General features: G+C 41.6%; 1 protein-coding gene across 1 annotated transcript; it reads right to left on the reverse strand.

The window, feature by feature from the left end:
• Positions 1 to 4,916: 4,916 nt before the first annotated feature.
• Positions 4,917 to 19,102, reverse strand: LOC143024369 (uncharacterized). Its single transcript, XM_076183164.1, has 4 exons — positions 18,974 to 19,102; positions 12,228 to 14,397; positions 6,770 to 7,194; positions 4,917 to 5,397 (listed from the first exon to the last, which is right to left on the reverse strand). The coding sequence occupies exons 1-4, from the start codon at positions 18,996 to 18,998 to the stop codon at positions 5,177 to 5,179; spliced, it is 2,841 nt and encodes a 946-aa protein (XP_076039279.1). The 5' UTR covers positions 18,999 to 19,102; the 3' UTR covers positions 4,917 to 5,176.
• Between the last annotated feature and the right edge of the window lie 339 nt (positions 19,103 to 19,441).

The following is a 19,441-nucleotide window of genomic DNA, read 5'->3' on the forward strand; positions in this document are numbered from 1 at the left end:
TCTTAGTGTAGTGCGTACGGGCGTAATGTAGCTCCGCCCACCCGTGACGTCACTAAGACGCGTTCGGACGGAGGCGTAGATTAGAGCAATTAACATTAAGAGGATTAGGAAAAATTCCAAACCTCCAGTTCAGGATCCCACTTGAGGAATAGTTAGGGATAGATTTTAGCAGCTATGGGTTACATAGAGAGGTGAAATGAAGTTTCACTATATAACGTAAGAGGGGGAGTTGGTAGATTTACGCAGGGATGCGAACGTAGAGGTTGGCCCACTGTCCCGTTATGCGTAGCTAGGATCAGTGTAACGCCCTACCTCCTCCCATTTACAGGTACGTGAATACGCTCTGTAAGAGTAATAAAATCAAGTGGCGATATCTGAGATTTATATGAAATATTGATAATAGAGTAGATAGACATTAGCATTAAGGAGTTTAGATGAGTGTAACGCCCTACCTCCTCCCATTTACAGGGAGAAGAGGGTTGTTAAGGGAGTGTAAACACAGACCACTTGTTGCTTAGAAGGGGGGAGTTAGGCAAAGGTGTCACGTATATTCAATAGAAACCATTTCTTATTTTTTTTCGAGTGCAATTCTGACTGAGATCGTCCTCTCGTAAGAATACGTATTTTGAGGGCGGTGTCTATAATAGATTTAGATAGACAGACTGTGGCCAGAAGGTTGGAGCGTAATAACCACGCCCTCCATACGCGTTCGTGACCTACTTAAGAGTTCCCATACCCACCGACTCGTAGTTCCTTAACTACGTCATATATCTACCTCGCACATTCGGGTACTTATACATTTCAATCTGCACTCAGTCTGTATGCAATATTGTCTAGTGGAAAATATCCACAATATATTTTTGTATGTTTTTACTTTTCTACAGTTTAATAATTAATTCACAGAAAAACCTAACCTACATTCTTTCATTACCCAACTGGGACATCGTTGTTGTAGTGTCACGGGAGGCTACTCGCTACCCAGAACCGACCCCTAACGACCTGAGAGGGAGGAGACGTCTGATAGACAGGATTAACTAATGGTTCCTTCATTGATCACACATATCCTTATAAGCGATTGGGTGGTGGCAGCGTATATCTTTTTTTTTAATTCCCAATCCGTACTTATATGGATATTGTTGATCACTCATTCGAGGAGCTCTTGGCCGAACCCTAGTCAGACGAGGCGCCTCAACCACCTCGCCCTTCCACCCCTCAGTTATAAGACCTTGATAAAAAGTCGTTCGAGACGCTGCTCGCCGTTACATTAGTGGAGACGGCACTACAACAGCAAAGAAAAACTAATGGACAAAATATATAACATAGTAAGATGCTCACTCAAAGAAGGAAAAATACCAAAGGATTGGAAAAATTTCAACATTGTACCAATATATAAAGGAGGAAACAAGGAAGAACCAACTAATTACAGACTGGTCTCCCTAACAAGCACTGTAGCCAAAATTTGTGAGAAAATTTTCAAGAATAGATGGGTAAAACACCTGGAAGAAAACAATATAATAAACCCCAAACAATTTGGATTCAGACAAGAAAGGGATGGATGGGCTGATTGTGCTTTCCTAGACTTACAAAAAGCCTTTGACAAAGTACAACACAAAAAATTGTTTAGAAAATTGGTAAACATAGAAGGGTGACAAGGCAACCTACTAAATTGGATGGAGGATTTCCTGCATGGTACAAGAATGAGAGTAGTTCTCAGAGAAAAGTATTCCGGTTGCAAGGAGATGACTAGTGGAGTCCCACAAGGATCTGTATTGGTTCCAATAATGTTCACTATTTATGTGAATGACATGAATGATGATGTGGAATGTTACATGAGCTTCTTTGCAGATGATGCTAAATTTTTTAGGAAAGTAAAAACCAAAATGCAAATCACTGCAGAGACCTGAACAAGGTTTGAAAATGGAGTCAAAGTGGGAAGTGGACTTCAACATTAAGAAATGTAGCATAATGGAGTTCAGAAAATTTAAAAAAAGAATATCAGGACAATATAAAATTGGAACTAAGGAGGTAAAGAAAGTGGGATCTGAAAAAGACCTGGGAGTAATTATCTCAAACGACTTGTCCTCTGATAAACAAATAAAATTGTTAGAGAATCCAATAACTTGCTAAGATCAGTAACAGTGGCATTTACCTATTTGGATGAAAAAATTATTAAAAAATATTAGTCACATTAATAAGGCCTACACTGGAGTATGCTGCAACATTATGGTCACCCTTTCAAACTTGTCATATGAAGAGAGACTGGCTAAATTGAAGTTACCAATTTTGGAACAAAGAAGAGAGGCAACCAACTTACCATCTAGATTCATGAAAGGCATGAAATAATTGTTAGGATGGACTTACTAAATTGGAACCAGAGAAACACAATAGGACACAGAAACTAAAACAGAATAATTATAGAAGAGATCTGAAGAAAAACAGTTTTCTACACAGAATGTTGGACACTTGGAGCAAACTGGACAAAACAATAGTGTGTGTAAAAAACATACACAAATTTAAGAGCAAACTAGACACTGTGAGATACAAAGGCGGGACACCAAGAGTGTGGCTCCCCTTCCCATAAGATTCAACTAGGTAAATACATGTACCAAAATGCCCCCAAGAGGTGTCTGAATCAAAGCATATACCAATGCCACAACCATCCAAATGCCATTTGCTGTCCCTTTGATCTAAGCTCCATGTGGATGTAGGGTCATCCCTGTTCCACAACCATTACTCACATCAGGGGCAATGCAGCAAGACACAGCACCTCCATAGCAGGATACAACAGCCAGAGCTGGTTTACCCCCACAATTTCATTATGTGGCAGCCTTTTCCCCTCACCACTCAAGAATTTATAAAACAGACAAGAGAAATAAGATAAATATGTAAACACATACATACATATACCAAGGGTTTTTTCCCCCTCACAAGGGAGGTAGCCAAAGTTTAAAGGCATAATTCCACTCCCACCATTTCATCTCCATATACTCCACTCCCATTCACTAACCCTCCCTCCATCCCTCTTTTCTTGGCACTTCATGGATGATAGGTCATCCTTGCCTCTTGCCCATTGCCCTGGGTCGGAAGCAATACCACAGCAAGGCCGCTTCACTTAATCAGCGACCCGCCCCGCCTCCGTCCCCTCATGCAGAAAAAGAGAAGACAGGGAGAAATTCCTTTGGGCTGCATCAAAATATCATTCACACATAACCACTGCCTAACACCCCCATCCCCTACCCACTCCTTTCCATGCATCACAGCATCATCCATACACAGCCCTTCTCCACTCACCCCCATCTTCTGTCCTCTCCTTTCCTCAACAGACATCTCCCTCTTTATATGTAAATGCTAACATTTTATCCATTCATGTATACATATGTTCTTGATTTACTTAAACAACATAATGGATGTAATGACAAACTACAATATCCTGTGTGTAGATGGTGCAAAAAATCATGATGGTAATAGAAAATGAGGAAGACTAAATTTTTACAAAAAAGATCTAGACAGAATAGATGACAAGAGCCAATTGCAGAAAATGAACTTCAATGTAAAAAGTTGTAAAGCATTGGAAATGGGTATAAGTAAAGAAACCATCAATAAATAACTCAATGAAAGTGAAATAATATTACAGACAAAAGAGGAAAAGGATCTGGGTATGTTGGTCATGGGTAACTTGTCACCACAAACAGATCAGCATGATTATGGGTTCCACATACAGATTGTTGATGTACATATGAATGTCCTTTCACTACATAAAAAGATGACAAAAAATAAATAAATAAATAAATAAATAATACAAAACCTAATCTGCCCCTGATATTCAATGGAGGTGTCATCTCCATACAAAATGAAAAATGAAGGATGTTAATAAAACCAAAATATTACAAAGAATCAAATTCCCAGCAGTTAAGCTGGCAAACCATGTGAGGAAAGATTACAAGTATACAACCTCCCATCTTTCATGTCCTACACTAGCAGATACCTGTCATTGGTCCCAGCATCAATCAATCAATCCATTGCCCCTGATCTTTCTTGCACAAGACCCACAACCTCCAGGAAACCAGCCCCTGGGCAGAACAATCGGTCATTTAGAGAAGAGATATTGTGTTGTTGTCTGTGGATTGTAAGTGTGGGGCATTGTAATACGAGGTGTTCTATGTCTTCTGTGTGGTGGTTTCACCTGGGGCAGTTTGAGTTTATGGCCAGGCCTATTCTGTGTTGGTGCTGTCATAATGCTGGATATTGTTATGAGTGCAGCCATATCAGTATGGTACTTGTTAGGTGTGGCAGGATCTTTTCTGTGGGGGCTTATATCTGGGAATTGCTGTTGGAGTATTGAGTTTGGTGATCTTTCTTTATCTTTAGTTATCTGGTTCCAGTATCAATCAATATGGAAACAAGGGTGGTGGAGTGGAATGGGTAGGAATGGATGCATGCCTTTGAATTGGCTACCTCCCTTGTATGGGGGAAGAAGCCATTGGTATATAGATAGTATCAATCAAGTAATAGTTGCCTCAATTTTCAATAAGTGGTAAATCTGAAGCCCTACAGCAGCTGGCAACAGTCTTCAGAACCTCCCACATATCTCTCTGAGAAGCAATTTTGGACTGCTGTCTGTAGTGTATCAGTGTGGGGTTGTTAACTGTAATAGGAAGAGACCAGTTACCAGTTGTTAGCTCCCCATGTATTAAGTGTAATAAATACAGTTGAAGTTCATAGAGAGATCTAGGGTCCAGTTCATAGTTTGAGGGGTCAGGGCTACACCTGATGGAGATGAGATTAGTAAGTTCAGAAAACGAAAAGCTTCCTGTCCATTTTGCAAGACCATCAGATGCAGATACCCATCACTGGTCTCTTTGGACCCATAATTATAAATCTACAAAGGCCAAAAATATTGTTAAATTTATCTTCCTTTCTGTTATCATTAATGACTCATTTTCTAACTGAATGACACTTTTTCACTTAAAATTTTCAACTTGAAAAGGAACAGTTTCCCACACAGAGCGATTAATACATGGAACAAATTAGACAACAAAACAGTATGTGCAAACACTATACAAGATTTTAAGATAAAACTTGATGCGGAGAGATACAAAGATGGGTCACCACGAGCATAGCTCCCCTCCCGTATATTACAACTAGGTAAATACAACTAGGTAAATTCCTTTCCACTTCAACTTCCTATCTTGGATGTTTCATTTCCTGATTCTGATGTATGTGTTATCCTTGATTCTTGATCTATGCTCCCCTTAAATTTCAGTTTCTTGAGACCTCCACTGTTCCATCTCTTTGAAGATTTTTTTCTTTTTACTTGTACCATCCTCCAACTATTCAAATTATTCCTATTTTTCTGATTTACCTCATTTTCCAAGCCTGGTCTCTGCATATGATCTACTGTTTGTTGTAATGGAGAAGGAATACATAAGAAAGTGAACATGAACACAGATCATGCACTACTACTAAGCATTTAGACAAAAATGAAGGTCTAGATGCCTAAATAGCTCATTTTATACATGTAATTATGGAAATAATAAGCATTTACAGCACATTTATTTTCCAGATGCTACCAGAATCAGACCTATACTCCATTTCAACAAGAAGTTACACTCGACTTATGCCGTGCACCTCGGTACAGTTGGTAGCCCCGCAGAATCATGCTCCACAGAGGCACTAGCAACACACAAAGTCCTCACCTTCTTCAGAAAATATCATATTTCTCCACTTGCATACATATACCAAGGGTTTTTTCCCCTTACAAAGTCAAAGTCAAAAGGCATAATTCCACTCCCACCCACTCCACTCCCATTCACCAACCCTCCCTCCCTCCCATTTTTCTTGGCTCCTCCTGGATGACAGCTCAACCCTCTATCTCACCCGCTGCCCTGGATCACAAGCAATGCACCAAGACACAGCACATCCACATCCACACGTACTTTGTTCATAAGATAGGAAAATTTTGTTTCAATTATTAGAATGAGCAGTCATTCTACAACTATAAAAAAAAATTAAAAATTCAATGGGGTAAGTAACTAAGTTATTATGTGGAGCTGAAGTAAAAAAAAAATAATAATAATTTATCAGTTTATACAAATCTTTACTTATAATCAACGTTTTCAGCAATTATAGGTGTAGAGTAAAACATGTGTTTTCCTATTTAAACAACTATTGAACACAATGGTGCATTCAGATTTCACACAGAAAGCCATACAAAATTAAGGAGTTTTATAAGCATTTCTTGTCATAACGCTCATGGTGCAAAGGAGGGAGGGAGGCATGGTAGTTTGTAACTCCTTCTCTCCTCCTCCTTCCAACTTATACATTACTTAATTTATTATAAGAAAATATTCATTTTCCATCATTCTTACCTAGACTATTTTTATGTCATGCAAATTTATCAGTAATCTGTGGAGATGGTAGGTAGTATTTGAGTGTACTCAAAAAGGTAAGAAAAATAGATGTAAGCAAGCTACATAGAATAGTATGATTGTGGATTATATAATTTACACTATAAAACATAAAACAAAAATGTTTATCAAATCCCAGAGTAAAGTAACAACATATCAGCTGGTATAGGGTATGAAAATTGGCGGGAGTCTGCAGGAATATCAAATGTACTGAGCTGCACGGCAGAAATCGAGAGTAATTTTTATTGGGATGGAATTTAGTTAATAAGAGTGTTAAACAAGCAATGCTGAATGCCTGCCCCCCCCACTACCCAATATCACAAGGCAAATAAATATTCTACAAAAACAAACAAGTTGCTCACCTTTCTCCATTTTTTCAATCTGTAAATCTTCCAAATCTAAAGGACCAAACATATCATCTGAAGAATAACTAGGTGAGACAGCTTCAGCCGCACGTAAGGGCTCGACAATGCCAGAAATGCCTATATGAGGTCTGCTCACTGTAAAACTGCTGGAAGTTTTGGCAGTTCCAAGAAAATCATCCATCCCTTTAAAAGTGGATTGGAATGCTGCCTGATTTGTAGGCAAGTTAAAATGTGACAGCGTTGCAGGAACACTGCCAGCCACAGTCTGAGAACTTTGATCAAAGAGCTCCATGTCCACAGGGCTCTGATAAAATCTCCAATCTGGTCCAGTTATACCATGGAAGGCACATTTAGTTGGCAATTCATCTGGCAACAAATTCTTAAAGGATGGAAACACTTCACTTATGGTACTTGTGTAGAATCTTGACAAAGTTTGAGATCAAGGGTATGAGAGAAAAAGAGAAAAATACATTAGTATCATTAATATAGCTAGAATGTAATTTTTATCATTCATCCATTAAAATTAAAAAGAAAAAAAAAAAATCATAATTAGCACTGTCATAATCTAAATATTGCAGTGACTAAACATCCCTAACACAGAAACAGAAGACTGGATGAGTCTTCTTGGAGAGAATGTGTCCAGACTTGAATGCAGGTGGACAAGAATGATCGTGTGTTTTTTGGTATTCCCCACCCACCCTCTCAGTTGATATCTGGGAGTGCCTCTACTACTACTACTACTACTAATATTACTCCTGCTACTACTACTACTACTTCTACTACTACTACTACTACTACTACTACTACTACTACTACTACTACTACTACTACTACTACTACTACTACTATTACTACTACTATTACTACTACTATTACTACTGGTGCTACTACTACTGCTACTACTGTGGTGACGTGCCGCTGGTCAAAACCAGACTGGCCATTACACAACTCGAGCTCGGCCTTTATACTCCATGTAGTTGCCAAGCATAGTTCGCAAAGACATCTAGGCTAGCCAGCCAGCAGCCAATCAGAAACTTGGGAAAGCTCCCTGGGTCCCCACCAGCCTCCTTTAAAAGAAGGCCACCTAGCCAAGACGATCAGTACTCTCCCGGGCACAACGCCAAGCAGCAGTTCTCTCCAGCAAGTCGCCTCGGGACCAGTTCTCCCCAGCAAGACGCCTCGGGACCAGTTCTCTCCAGCAAGTCACCTCATTCCTTCCTGTGGCCCTTCGCTCTCAGCCATGACACTTGAAGAAGGCCTCACTCCGGACCTTCCCTCTACAAGCCCTCGTCCATGGCCTCCGAGCTTATTAACCATTAAATCTTAGTTTTAGTGTTATTGTGAGTCTCATTTCCCTGGCTTGTCCGAACTGGACACAACCACAACAATGTGGTGACCCTGAGTGAGGACAACCAGGAAGATGGCAGGCTCATAGGTTAACTTCACGCCCAGGCATGCCCAGCCCAGCCCCACCGCCCCGGCATGCCCAGCCCCACAGACCCGGTCTGCCAAGCCCCGGACTGCTCTGGCCAACCCCATTGCCTGAAAACATCACTTACACACTAAACACGTAAACATGACTGGCACCTGAATGTGGACGCCGTAGCTGCCGCACCACAGCCACTGTCACCAGTGCAACCTGAGCCGCCAGTGCAGCTGCAGCCATCACAGCTGCCACCACTACAGCTGCAGCCACTGCCGCCTCTACAGCCACACCCACCACCACTGCCACCATTACAGCCACAGCAACCACCATTGCAGCTGCAGCCACTGCCATTGCAGCCGCAGCCACTACCATTGTAGATGCAGCCACTGCCATTACAGCCACAGCCACCACCGCTGCCGCCATTGCAGCCGCAGCCACCGCCACTGCTGCCATTGCAGCCGCAGCCACGACCACTGCCGCCATTGTAGCCGCAGCCATCACCGCTGCTGCCTTTGCAGCCGCAGCCACCACCACTGCCGCCATTGCTGCCACAGCCACCACTACTGCCACCATTCCATTGCAGCCACAGCCACCATTACAGCCGCAGCCACCACCGCTGCCACCATTGCAGCTGCAGCCACTGCTGCTACCACCACTACAGCTACAGCCACTGCCACTGCCGCCACTACAGCTGCAACCACCGCTGCTGCCGCCACTACAGCTGTAGCCACTGCCGCTGCCACATTACTCACACCTCACCCTACCCTCCGTGGCGCTCGCTCCCAAAGGAGGGGAGAGGGGAGCATTGTGGTGCTACGCTGCTGATCAAAACCAGACTGGCCATTACACAACTCGAGCTAGGCCTTTATACTCCATGTAGTTGCCAAGCATAGTTCGCAAAGACATCTAGGCTAGCCAGCCGGCAACCAAACAGAAACTCAGGAAAGCTCCCTGGGTCCCCACCAGCCTCCTTTAAAAGGACGGCGCCTAGCCAAGACGATCAGTTCTCTCCCGGGCACAACTCCAAGCAGCAGTTCTCTCCAGCAAGTCACCTTAATGCTCACTTCCAGTCTGCTGCCACTTCCACCCCTTGTACATCTCATCACCTTACTTTTACCCACATTTATCTTCAATTTTCTTCTTTTACACACTCTCCCAAGCTCTGTCACCAACTTCCTCAATCCCTCCTCTAATCCTGCTACAAGCGCAGTGTCATCCTTTAAACATCTCCAATCCCTGACCCACCACCCTTGCATTCACCTCTCTCACCACCCCATCCATGTATAAGTTCAACAGCCAAGGCAACATGACACATCCCTGACGAAGTCCCACCTTTACCTCAAACCACTCACTCTCTCCATTTCTGATCCTGACACATGCTCTACTACTATCGTAAAAACTCTTGACAGCTCCTAGAAGCTTTCCTCCTATTCCATATATCTGCAATACCTCCCACAGTGCCTTCCTGTCTACCCTGTCATAAGCCTTTTCCAGATCCATAAAAGCCCAAAATACATCCTTACCTTTTCCTATAGATTTCTCACATATCTGTCTTACCACAAAAATCTGACCTACACAACCTCTACCTGTCCTAAATCCTCCACTGTTCCTCACCAATTACTCCCTCTCTTCCTCTCCTAATCCTCTCAATCAAGATCCTCCCATAAGCCTTCCCAACTACACTCAACAAGCTAATTCCTCTGAAACTACTACACTCACATTTGTCCCCTTTTCCCTTGTAAAGTGGAACTATACAGGCACTCCTCCAGTCCTCTGGCACTCTACCCTCTCTCCAACAAACATTAAATAACCTCACCATTCAATCCACCATCATTGTACCTCCTTTATTTAGACATTCCGCATGGCATCTACCCAGACCAGGCGCCTTACCTGCTTTCATCATCTTAACAGCTGCCTTCACTTCATCCTTCCTTGTTTCTCCTATTTTCCTCACTCATCACAGTCATTTTCTTAGCACTTCCCATTGCAACTACCTTTCCCTCCCTATCCTCCTTCACATTTAGCAACTCCCTAAAATACTCTGCCCATCTTCCTCTTACTGCCTTCTCTTCCATTATCATCTCTCCATCTGCACTTTTTACCTTTTCATCTCTACTTGATTCGCCTCCTCTTCCTCTCTTAATTTCTTTCCAAAACATCTTTTTATTACTTTTAAATTTTTCTGTCATACTCTTACCCCATTTCATGTCTTCTCTCCTCTTTACCTCCTTTACCTTATGCTTTAATTCTATTCTCTTTTCTTTGTACCTCTCATATGACTCCCTCATCCTGTTTTGTAACCAATCTGTGAGAGCTCACTTCTTCTCTTCTACAACCTTCTTTGTTTCCTCATTCCACCATTCACTACCCTTCCTTCTATTTCCTCCTGTTCTTCTTGTTCCACACACCATCTTTGCACACTTTATGACTCCCTCCTTGAACCATCCCCATTCCTCCTCCACACCTAGCTCTACTCTATCCTTCACTCCCTCCCACTCCTCTCTCAGCTTCTTCTTGTACTACTTCTCCTTTTCCTTTTCATTTAAAGAGTTCACTCTAAGCACCTCCCTACCTTTTGTCCTTTTTCTCTTTCTCCACATATCCTCCACTCAATTTACCTTCCATCAAAAAATTATCTGATATTCCCCCACCCTCTCACCTTAGCACATGTACATCCTTAACTCTTCCTATTATACTCCTATCTACCACTACATAGTCCAATAACGCTCTATCTACCACCCTTCCATCCACCACCCTCTCCCATGTGTACTTATGCTTGACTTTCTTCCTAAACACTCTATTTGCTATCATCAACTCTCTAGACACATCTCCACCAACTCTCCACTACGATTCTTTCCTGGAACTCCACATTTCCCACCCACTCCATCAATTCATTCATCTCCTACCCTAGCATTAAGGTCTCCCAATACTACTACATTGACGTTCCTCCCTAATCCCTCTATGCACTCATTTAAATCTATCCAAAAAGCCTCCCTTTCCTCTACACTCTTCTCACTACCAGGCCCATATGCACTTACAAAAACCCACATCTCCTTTCCCAGTTTCACCTTCATCCACATTATCCTTGAAGAAACCTCCTTCCACTCCACTACACATTTACCTATCTCTTCACTAGTACAGCCAGCCCTTCTCTCCCTCTCCCTCTCTTCACTCCTGAGAACCTCCCAACTACACTCCGAAACTCACACTCACCCTTCCCTCTCAACTTGGTTTCACTCAAAGCCAACACATCCATCTTTCTTCTCATATACTACCTATCTCTTCCCTTTTACTCTCATCTGTACCACATCCATGCACATTAAAAGACCCAAACCTTAGGGTGCTGGTTGGAAAACTCCTAGACCCTCTTATGCCTTTACATTTTTTAGGAATGTCCCCTGTGGGGCTACAGGGTGAAGAATGCCTGGTCCCAATCCCCATCCCATTTTTCTTGCCTCTTACAATCCAAGTGGGAATACTTGGTGGCAGCCTTCTTTTCCCCCCACCACAGGGTAGGCAAAACAAGGAAATGAAATTCAGAGAAATGGTACAGGACAGCAACAAGGGGTTGGGGGACAGCATAATGGAGGGACAGTAGCAGTATAATAAATGTTTCATCATTTCTCTGTGAGCAGAGTCCTCCTCTATCACAGATAAAATTATGTAGGGCTCTGGTCCGTAGGGGCACCCCATATAGACCCTAAAGTATCAACTACATGCTACTTTGTCATAACAACATGCAGCCAATACCCCAGACAGGGGTATTTTTTAAAATCAGAAATCTAATATGCAGCTTTACAGCCTCAAACCATCTCCACTACTGACTTCCTACCCAAGAAGTGATAATCTAAGCTACTCAGTCAGCAACCATCCCAAATAATAATCTATCTATATACTAAATGGCGTCATTCCCCTAACAAGGGAGGTAACCCGCCAAGGCATGCACCCAATGTCCACCCATCCAGCACCCATTTGTTTTCCTTTTAAAATAATAATAAAATAAAAGTAAAATTAATAAGAGCAACTCACTCAAATTCATACTGTCTTGTCTGTTTCCCACTGGATTCCTGGGAGCTTGTCACAACATCTTCCTCTGGGATGAAATATTGGCCTTCTTCATAATAGCTACACAATATCAGGTCATCCAATGTCATCACACATACCGGGCAATACAAATCAACATAACTCAAATTTAGTCTTTTCAGGTTCTGCCTTCGATTTCCATGGTTTACACACAAGCGAGTCTTGAAACTACTTTTTGAAACACTCAACAGTCTCAAAGCTCTTCTATGGCCTGCTAAAACTTGAGAATGGCAATAGCTTGACTTAGGCTGTGAGAAAAGACTATGTGACGGTTTCACTGACACTACTTCTTCAACAGGCTTTTCAGAGAGGAGAGAACTACAAACAGAAACTGGATGAACTTCTGAGAGTATATCACCATTTCTATCAAGTATGGATGGGTTCTCTGTGGCCTGTGCTTCTCTTTCAGTTTTTTTGGAATTAAACATACATGTGGATGGATTCTCTGTAGCCTGTGCTTCTCTTTCAGTCTTCTGAGAATTAAATATACATGTGGATGGATTCTCTGTAGCCTGTGCTTCTCTTTCAGTCTTTTGAGAATTAAGCATACATGTGGATGGATTTTCTGTAGCCTGTGCTTCTCTTTCAGTCCTTTGAGAATTAAAGCAGTGATAGTTTCTTTCTTGATCTTTTCCATCCTCTGGCGTGTCAGGCAAGGAACATAAGGTAAACCCCTCTCCTGAGGAAGAGTCACTTACTCTCCCCCCAACATTATTGTGCTGAGACTTGTCTAAACTGCTTCCCTCAGTAGCTGCAAACTGATTCATCAAACTACGATTACATCCCCGATGGTGCCCAGGAACATCAGCCACTTGTGCACTGGGTAGAACATAACATGATGAATCTAGAAGATGTGGCACTTTGCAAGGGGAGAACACTCGATGATACCGGACTTCAACAAGAACATTTCCAGTTCTGGCACTTTCAGGAATTGGAACCAGTGCATATTGAATTCCAGACAACTGATCTTGACTCACTTTGATTCTCTGAATCCTTGGTGTATAATCAGGGGTAAAATCAATCACTGTGCTTCCATATCTGGAATCTGTTACACATCTAAAGTTATCTTTTTCCCAGTTCAGGTGTGTACCAATTCTATTGCACGGGGAGCTCACAATAGGTGATTGAATTGTAGAGATTACTTTATCTTGACAAATTCTAACATTTTCCTTTGATGTTTTCCTTTCATCCACTGACAAAATGGAACTTGATGCACCTGCCATAAGCATCCCTGCAGCTGTAACTCTAGTCATGTACTTTGGCCCATTACCTAATACATTCACTTCATTACCAAACTCAAAAACATTTCTTTTCCTCTCACCTTCAGAACACTTTACAGACTGTGTACAATTTGGAATGAAAGAGGCCCTAGTCTCTGAGGTAACAGTTTTAAAGATAGTGCTGCTTTTTACATCTGGACTTGAGAATGGAGATATATAGCCTTCTTCAGTAATAGGTGGGCTTGTCTCAACATGTCTCAATCTTTTACAGCTCTGACCTCCCAACTCTAAATTCAAGATATCATTTGTGCTCAAAATGTTCAAATTGTCTCTAGCTATGCTACCACCTTCACGGGTATCCTCAATTTGAGGATCCTTACATTCAATGAACATATTTCCAGTTAATTCTTCCCTGACTATTTCTCCGTTTCTTTCAATGACATCGTTGAGACTTTCTTCACTATTGTTACAGTTACTATGCTCTGGAATGCATTCTTCATGATTGTCTTCCATTACACAAGTTACATTTTCCAATGGTATAATACAGTCATTTTTCAAAGATGGATCAAAGTCCATATAAACTCTTCTCTTTGTTTCTACTTCTGATTTTCTCCAAGGTTCAATAAATGTTAACTTCTCTTCGTGTTCTTTCCTTACATCTGCTGGCACTATCAACTCTTTACCTGATTGTGTACTACTTTTTCCAGCTAACCTGCTAATCTTTTCATACTGGTTATTTTCACTGCATGTAGGATTTTCCTTTTTCAGTTTGTGAGTATTTGTTCTGGTTTTATTTTTTTTCTGTGAAGTAGTCTTCCCAAGGTTCAAAAACTTATCTTTGGCCTTTGATGAACCACCACATTGACTCTCACTCATCTTTTTTACAATTTCTGAAACTTAAATAAAACTACTGTTATACATAGGTTATCTTTACAATACTATATTCACTATATATCTATATACTAAGGTTTTTTCTCCCTTATAAGGGAGGTAGCCAAATCAAAAGGAAAGTAACCACTTCCACCCATTCCACTCCCACCCATTCCACTCCCATCCACCACCCTTTCCTCTCTCTCATCTTAGCTCCTCATGGATAAAAGGTCATCCCTGTCTCCTGCCCACTGCCCTGGGACAGAAGCAATGCAGCAAGACAACACATCCACAGCAAAGCTACTTCATTTAATCAGCAACCCCTTCTCATGCAGAAAAAGAGAAGATGGTAGAGACAGTCGAGACCCCTTCAGGCTGTGTTAAACTATTATTCATGCATAACCACTCCTAACCCCCTCCCCCAACCTCTCCCTTCCTTGCCTCACAGTATTATCTATACACAGCCATTCTCCACCCATTCCTATCTCCTGCCTTCCCCCTTGCTCAATACCCCCTTTCACCTCATCCATCCATCTCATCTTTGGCCATCCCCTCATGTTCACTCCCTCCACCTCTGCCTTCCACACCTCTTTTACTAATTTTTCTTCACTCATTCTTTCCATGCATCCAAACCACCCCAATACTCTTTCATCAACCCTATCTCCCAGATCCATTTCCACTCTCTCTCTCCTCCTCACCTCATTTCCCACTCTATTCAACCTAGAAACCCCTACCATACTTCTCAGACATTTCATCTCAAACACATTTAATCTCTCGGCCTCTATTAAATTCCATGTTTCTGACTCATACCGTGCCATTGGCACAACCATCCCTTCATGTAGTCTCCTCTTTGCGTCCATTCCCAAATGCCTATTTCTCATGACACTTTAATCCCCAAACGCATTTACTTGCTTCTCTCAGTCTTTAATTCACTTCAACCACCATCACTCCACCCTTTCCTGACACATGCAACCCCAAATACCTAAAGGTATCCACTTCCTCCAGCCACTCTCCTTTAGAGTTTACTTCCAACTTACTGCCGCCCTCTCTCTTCGTACATCTCATCACCTTATATTTACCTACATTTACCTTCAACTTTCTCTTATCCTATATCCTCCCAAACTCTATCGCTAACTCCCTTAATCCTTCCTCTGACTCTGCAACAAGTGCAGTGTCATCAGGAAACAACAACTGGCTCACCTCTTACTTTTCTCCATTTTCCTCAACCATCTCCACTCTCCTCCCCATTACCCTTGCATTTATCTCTCGCACTATCCCATCCATGTACACATTGAACAGCCATGGCAACATGACACATCCCTGTTGGAGTCCCACCTTTACCTCAAACCACTCACTCACTCCATTTCTCATTTCTAATTCTAATACAGGTTCTTTCTTGTAAAAAAAATTTGACTGCCCTTACTTTTTTCCTGCAATCCCATATATCCGCAATACCTCCTACGGTGCCTTTCTGTCAACCCTGTTATAAGACTTCCAAATCCATAAAGGCCCAAAAAACATCCATATATTTTCCTAAAACTTTCTCAGATCTGCCTTACCATAAAAACCTGACCCATGCAACCCTTACCTGTCCTAAATCTACTCTTCTTCACCAATTACTCCTGTTCCTCTCTTAATCCTCTCAATTAAACGCCTCCCATATACCTTTCCAACTACATTCAACAAACTGATCCCCCTAAAACTAATACACTCACATTTGTCCCCTTTTCCCTTGTAAAAAAAAGAACTATACAGGCATTCTTCCAGTCCTTCGGCACTCTACCCTCCCTTAGACATACATTAAACAATCTCACTAGCCAGTCCACTATTATTTCACCTCCCTTATTCAGAAACTTCGCATGGCACTCATCTAATGCAGGTGCTTTATCTGTTCTCATTATTTTCAAAACTAGTTGCACCCCATCTTTTCTTATTTCTCCTCCATTTTTCTCTCCCACAGTAATTTTCTTAGCACCTTCCATTGCTACCACTAATCCCTCCCTATCCTCCTCCATATTCAACAGCTCTCTAAAATACTTTGCCCACCTTCCCCTTACCACTTCCTCTTCTGTTAACATTTGTCCATCTACACCATTTACCTTTTCTTCTCTACTTGACTAACCTCTCCTTCCTCTCTTAACTTCCTTCCAAAACATTTTTCTTTTATCACTTTCAAAATTTTCTGTCATACTCCTCTCCCACTTTACATCTTTCATTTTTTCCTCCTTTATCCTTTGTTTTGCTTCTCTTCTTTTTTCTTTGTACCTGTGGTGGGGGGAAAGAATACTGCCACCAAGTATTCCCACTTGAGTCATAGGAGGCAACAAAAATGAGACAAAGATTAGGACTAGGCATCCTTCTCCCTGTATCCCCAACGGGAGACATTCCTAAAAGAAAATTAAGGCATAAGAGGGTCTAGGAGTTTTCCGACCAGTACCCTAAGGTTTGAGTCTTTTAATGTGCATGGATGTGGTACAGATGAGAGTAAAAGGGTAGAGATAGGTAGTATGTTTGTGAGAAGAAAGATGGATGTGTTGGCTTTGAGTGAAACTAAGTTGAAAGGTAGGGGTGAGTATGAGATTAGGAGTGTAATTGGGAGGTTCTCAGGAGTGAAGAGAGGACAAGGGAGAGAAGGGGTGGCTATACTAGTAAGCGAAGAGATAGGTAAATGTGTAGTGGAGTGGAAGGAGGTTTCTTCAAGACTAATGTGGATGAAGGTGTAACTGGGAAGGGAGATGTGGGTTTTTGTAAGTGCATATGGGCCTGGTAGTGAGAAGAGTGTAGAAGGGAGGCTTTTTGGATGGATAGAGGGATTAGAGAGAATTGTCAATGTATGTACCTTTCATATGTTTTTCTTGTCCTACTTTGCAACCAGTCCCTGAATCCTTGCTTATTCTTTTCTACTACCTTCTTTTCATCATCCCACCACTCACTACCCTTCTTTCTATTCCTTCCCATCCTCCTTATCCCACATACCATCTTTGCACACCTTCTCCATCCTTGAAACACTCCCATTCCTCCTCCACTCCTACCTCCATCCTTCACCACCCACACTTCTCTCAGCTTCTTCTGGTACTCGTACTCCTTTTCCTTCTCATTTAACCAATTTACTCTAAACATCTCTCTACCTTCTGCCCTTTTCCCCTTTCTCCTCCTATCCTCCACTCTCAACTTTCCACCAAAAAATTATGATATTCACTCCTGAGAACATGGACATCCAGAACTCTTCCTAATCTTTTCCTGAATACCGTTACATAGTCTATTAATGTTTAAACCCCCCTTCCACCCACCACCCTCTCCCATGTGTAATTACACTTGACCTTTTTCTTAAACACTGTGTTAGCTGTCATCAACTCTCTTAACACTTCACCATTAATTCTCCACTATGATTTTTACCTGGCACTCCACATTTCCCAACCACTCTGTCTATTGTTTCATCCCCTACTCTATCACTGAGATCTCCCAAAACCACTACATTGACAATCCTCCCAAAACTCTCAAAGCACTCTTTTATATCTATCCAAAATGCCTCCCTTTCCCCTTCACTCTTCTTACTACTCGGCATGTGGTTACAAAAACCCACATCTCCCTTCCCAGTTTCACCTTATCCACATTAACCTTGAGGAAACCTTTCATTCCACCACACACTTACCTATCTCTTCACTTACTAACAGAGCCACTCCTTCCCTCCCTCATCCTCTCTTCACTCTCAACACCCCCCTCCCCACTACACTCCCAAACTCAAAATTGCCCCTCCCTTTCAACTTATTTTCACTTAATGTCAACATCCATTTTCCATCTCACAAAGATACTGCCTGTCTCTTCCCTTTTACTCTCATCTGTACCACATCCATGTACATTAAAAGACCCAAACCTTAGGGTTCTGTTTGGAACACTCCTCCCAGACCCTCTTTTACCTTGACTTCTCATAAGAATGTACCCCTCAGGGTTACATAAAGCAGGATGCCTAGTCCTATCACTCTGTCCCATTTTAGCTGGTTTTACAACCTCAGTGGGAAGACTCAGTGGTAATATTCTTTCTTCCCCCTATCACAGGAAAGAGGCAAAAATAGAAATATATACTCAAAGAAGTGGTACAAGACAGTATTAAGAAAGGGGAGACAGCATAACGAAAGGCCAGTCACAGTACAATAAAGTAGCATCATTTCTCTTTGAGTAGAGAGTTCCTCTAACATAGACAAAATGATGTGAGGCTCTGGTCTATAGGGACACCCCATATAGTCCCTAGTCACTGCATGCTACTGCACAAATTATACCACACAATAACGTGCAGCCAATATCCCAGATGGGTATTAATGATAATGAAATATGTTCTAGCATTTTTCAGCTCACATATTTATAGGAAATTTTGATGGCTCAATGACAAATGCATATTCTATTATCTCTCAAGTTTCGAGAATTTCAATAATTAAAACAAAAATGATGTTTGAAAGTATACCAGTGCTTCTAGTAACCATTAATTTTGATATTTTACAACTTTTCAAATACTGGAGAATTATGAATTATGCCTGTGTCAGTTTTGAAAAGAGAGAACTATTTGAACTAATTCTCAATTTGCTACCAATGATCTCTGAGTCTTACCTTTCGCTCTTGTAAATGAAGACATCTTGAAAATATTATCAATGGTATCAATACTGGTATTCAAAACATTATTTCCTTCCTTAAAGAGGTATTCCTTGAGATCTTTTGGGCATTTACTATACCCCTTTCTACCAGGGATATAAATCTGCAAAATATTTCATCACAATTATGAACTAGACATACAAACCTATAGAAAATAATTCACCACTGATTTGGGATGAAAAGGCATCATGAGGGCATGGAAAAGATAACCACATATCCGGAGGATGTTAAAAAAAATTCAGTTTTCTTTATTGATGCATAAAGATAGAAGAATAAGAAAAAGAAGAAGAGTACAGGGTGGGGCAAATCAAATGCCTGAGTTTTGAAAGGCTCGCTAAATGGCTGTGGTAGTGATGGTAAGGTGTGTGGTCGCGTTGTGAGCACCAAACCCCGCCGTTTTCAGTAGCAGCCATGCCTTGGTCAGGT

The sequence above is a fragment of the Oratosquilla oratoria genome, chromosome 4 (genome assembly GCF_046742065.1).
Source record: "Oratosquilla oratoria isolate Oo_2021 chromosome 4, ASM4674206v1, whole genome shotgun sequence".
Taxonomy (NCBI): domain Eukaryota; kingdom Metazoa; phylum Arthropoda; class Malacostraca; order Stomatopoda; family Squillidae; genus Oratosquilla; species Oratosquilla oratoria.

Coding starts and splice junctions, on each gene's coding strand:
- LOC143024369 (XM_076183164.1), bottom strand. CDS start 18,998: ATGTCTTCATTTACAAGAGCGAAAG. Junction 14,398..18,973: donor TTCATTTACAAGAGCGAAAG/GTAAGACTCAGA, acceptor GTTTTATTTAAG/TTTCAGAAATTGTAAAAAAG. Junction 7,195..12,227: donor ACAAGACAGTATGAATTTGA/GTGAGTTGCTCT, acceptor AACTTTGTCAAG/ATTCTACACAAGTACCATAA.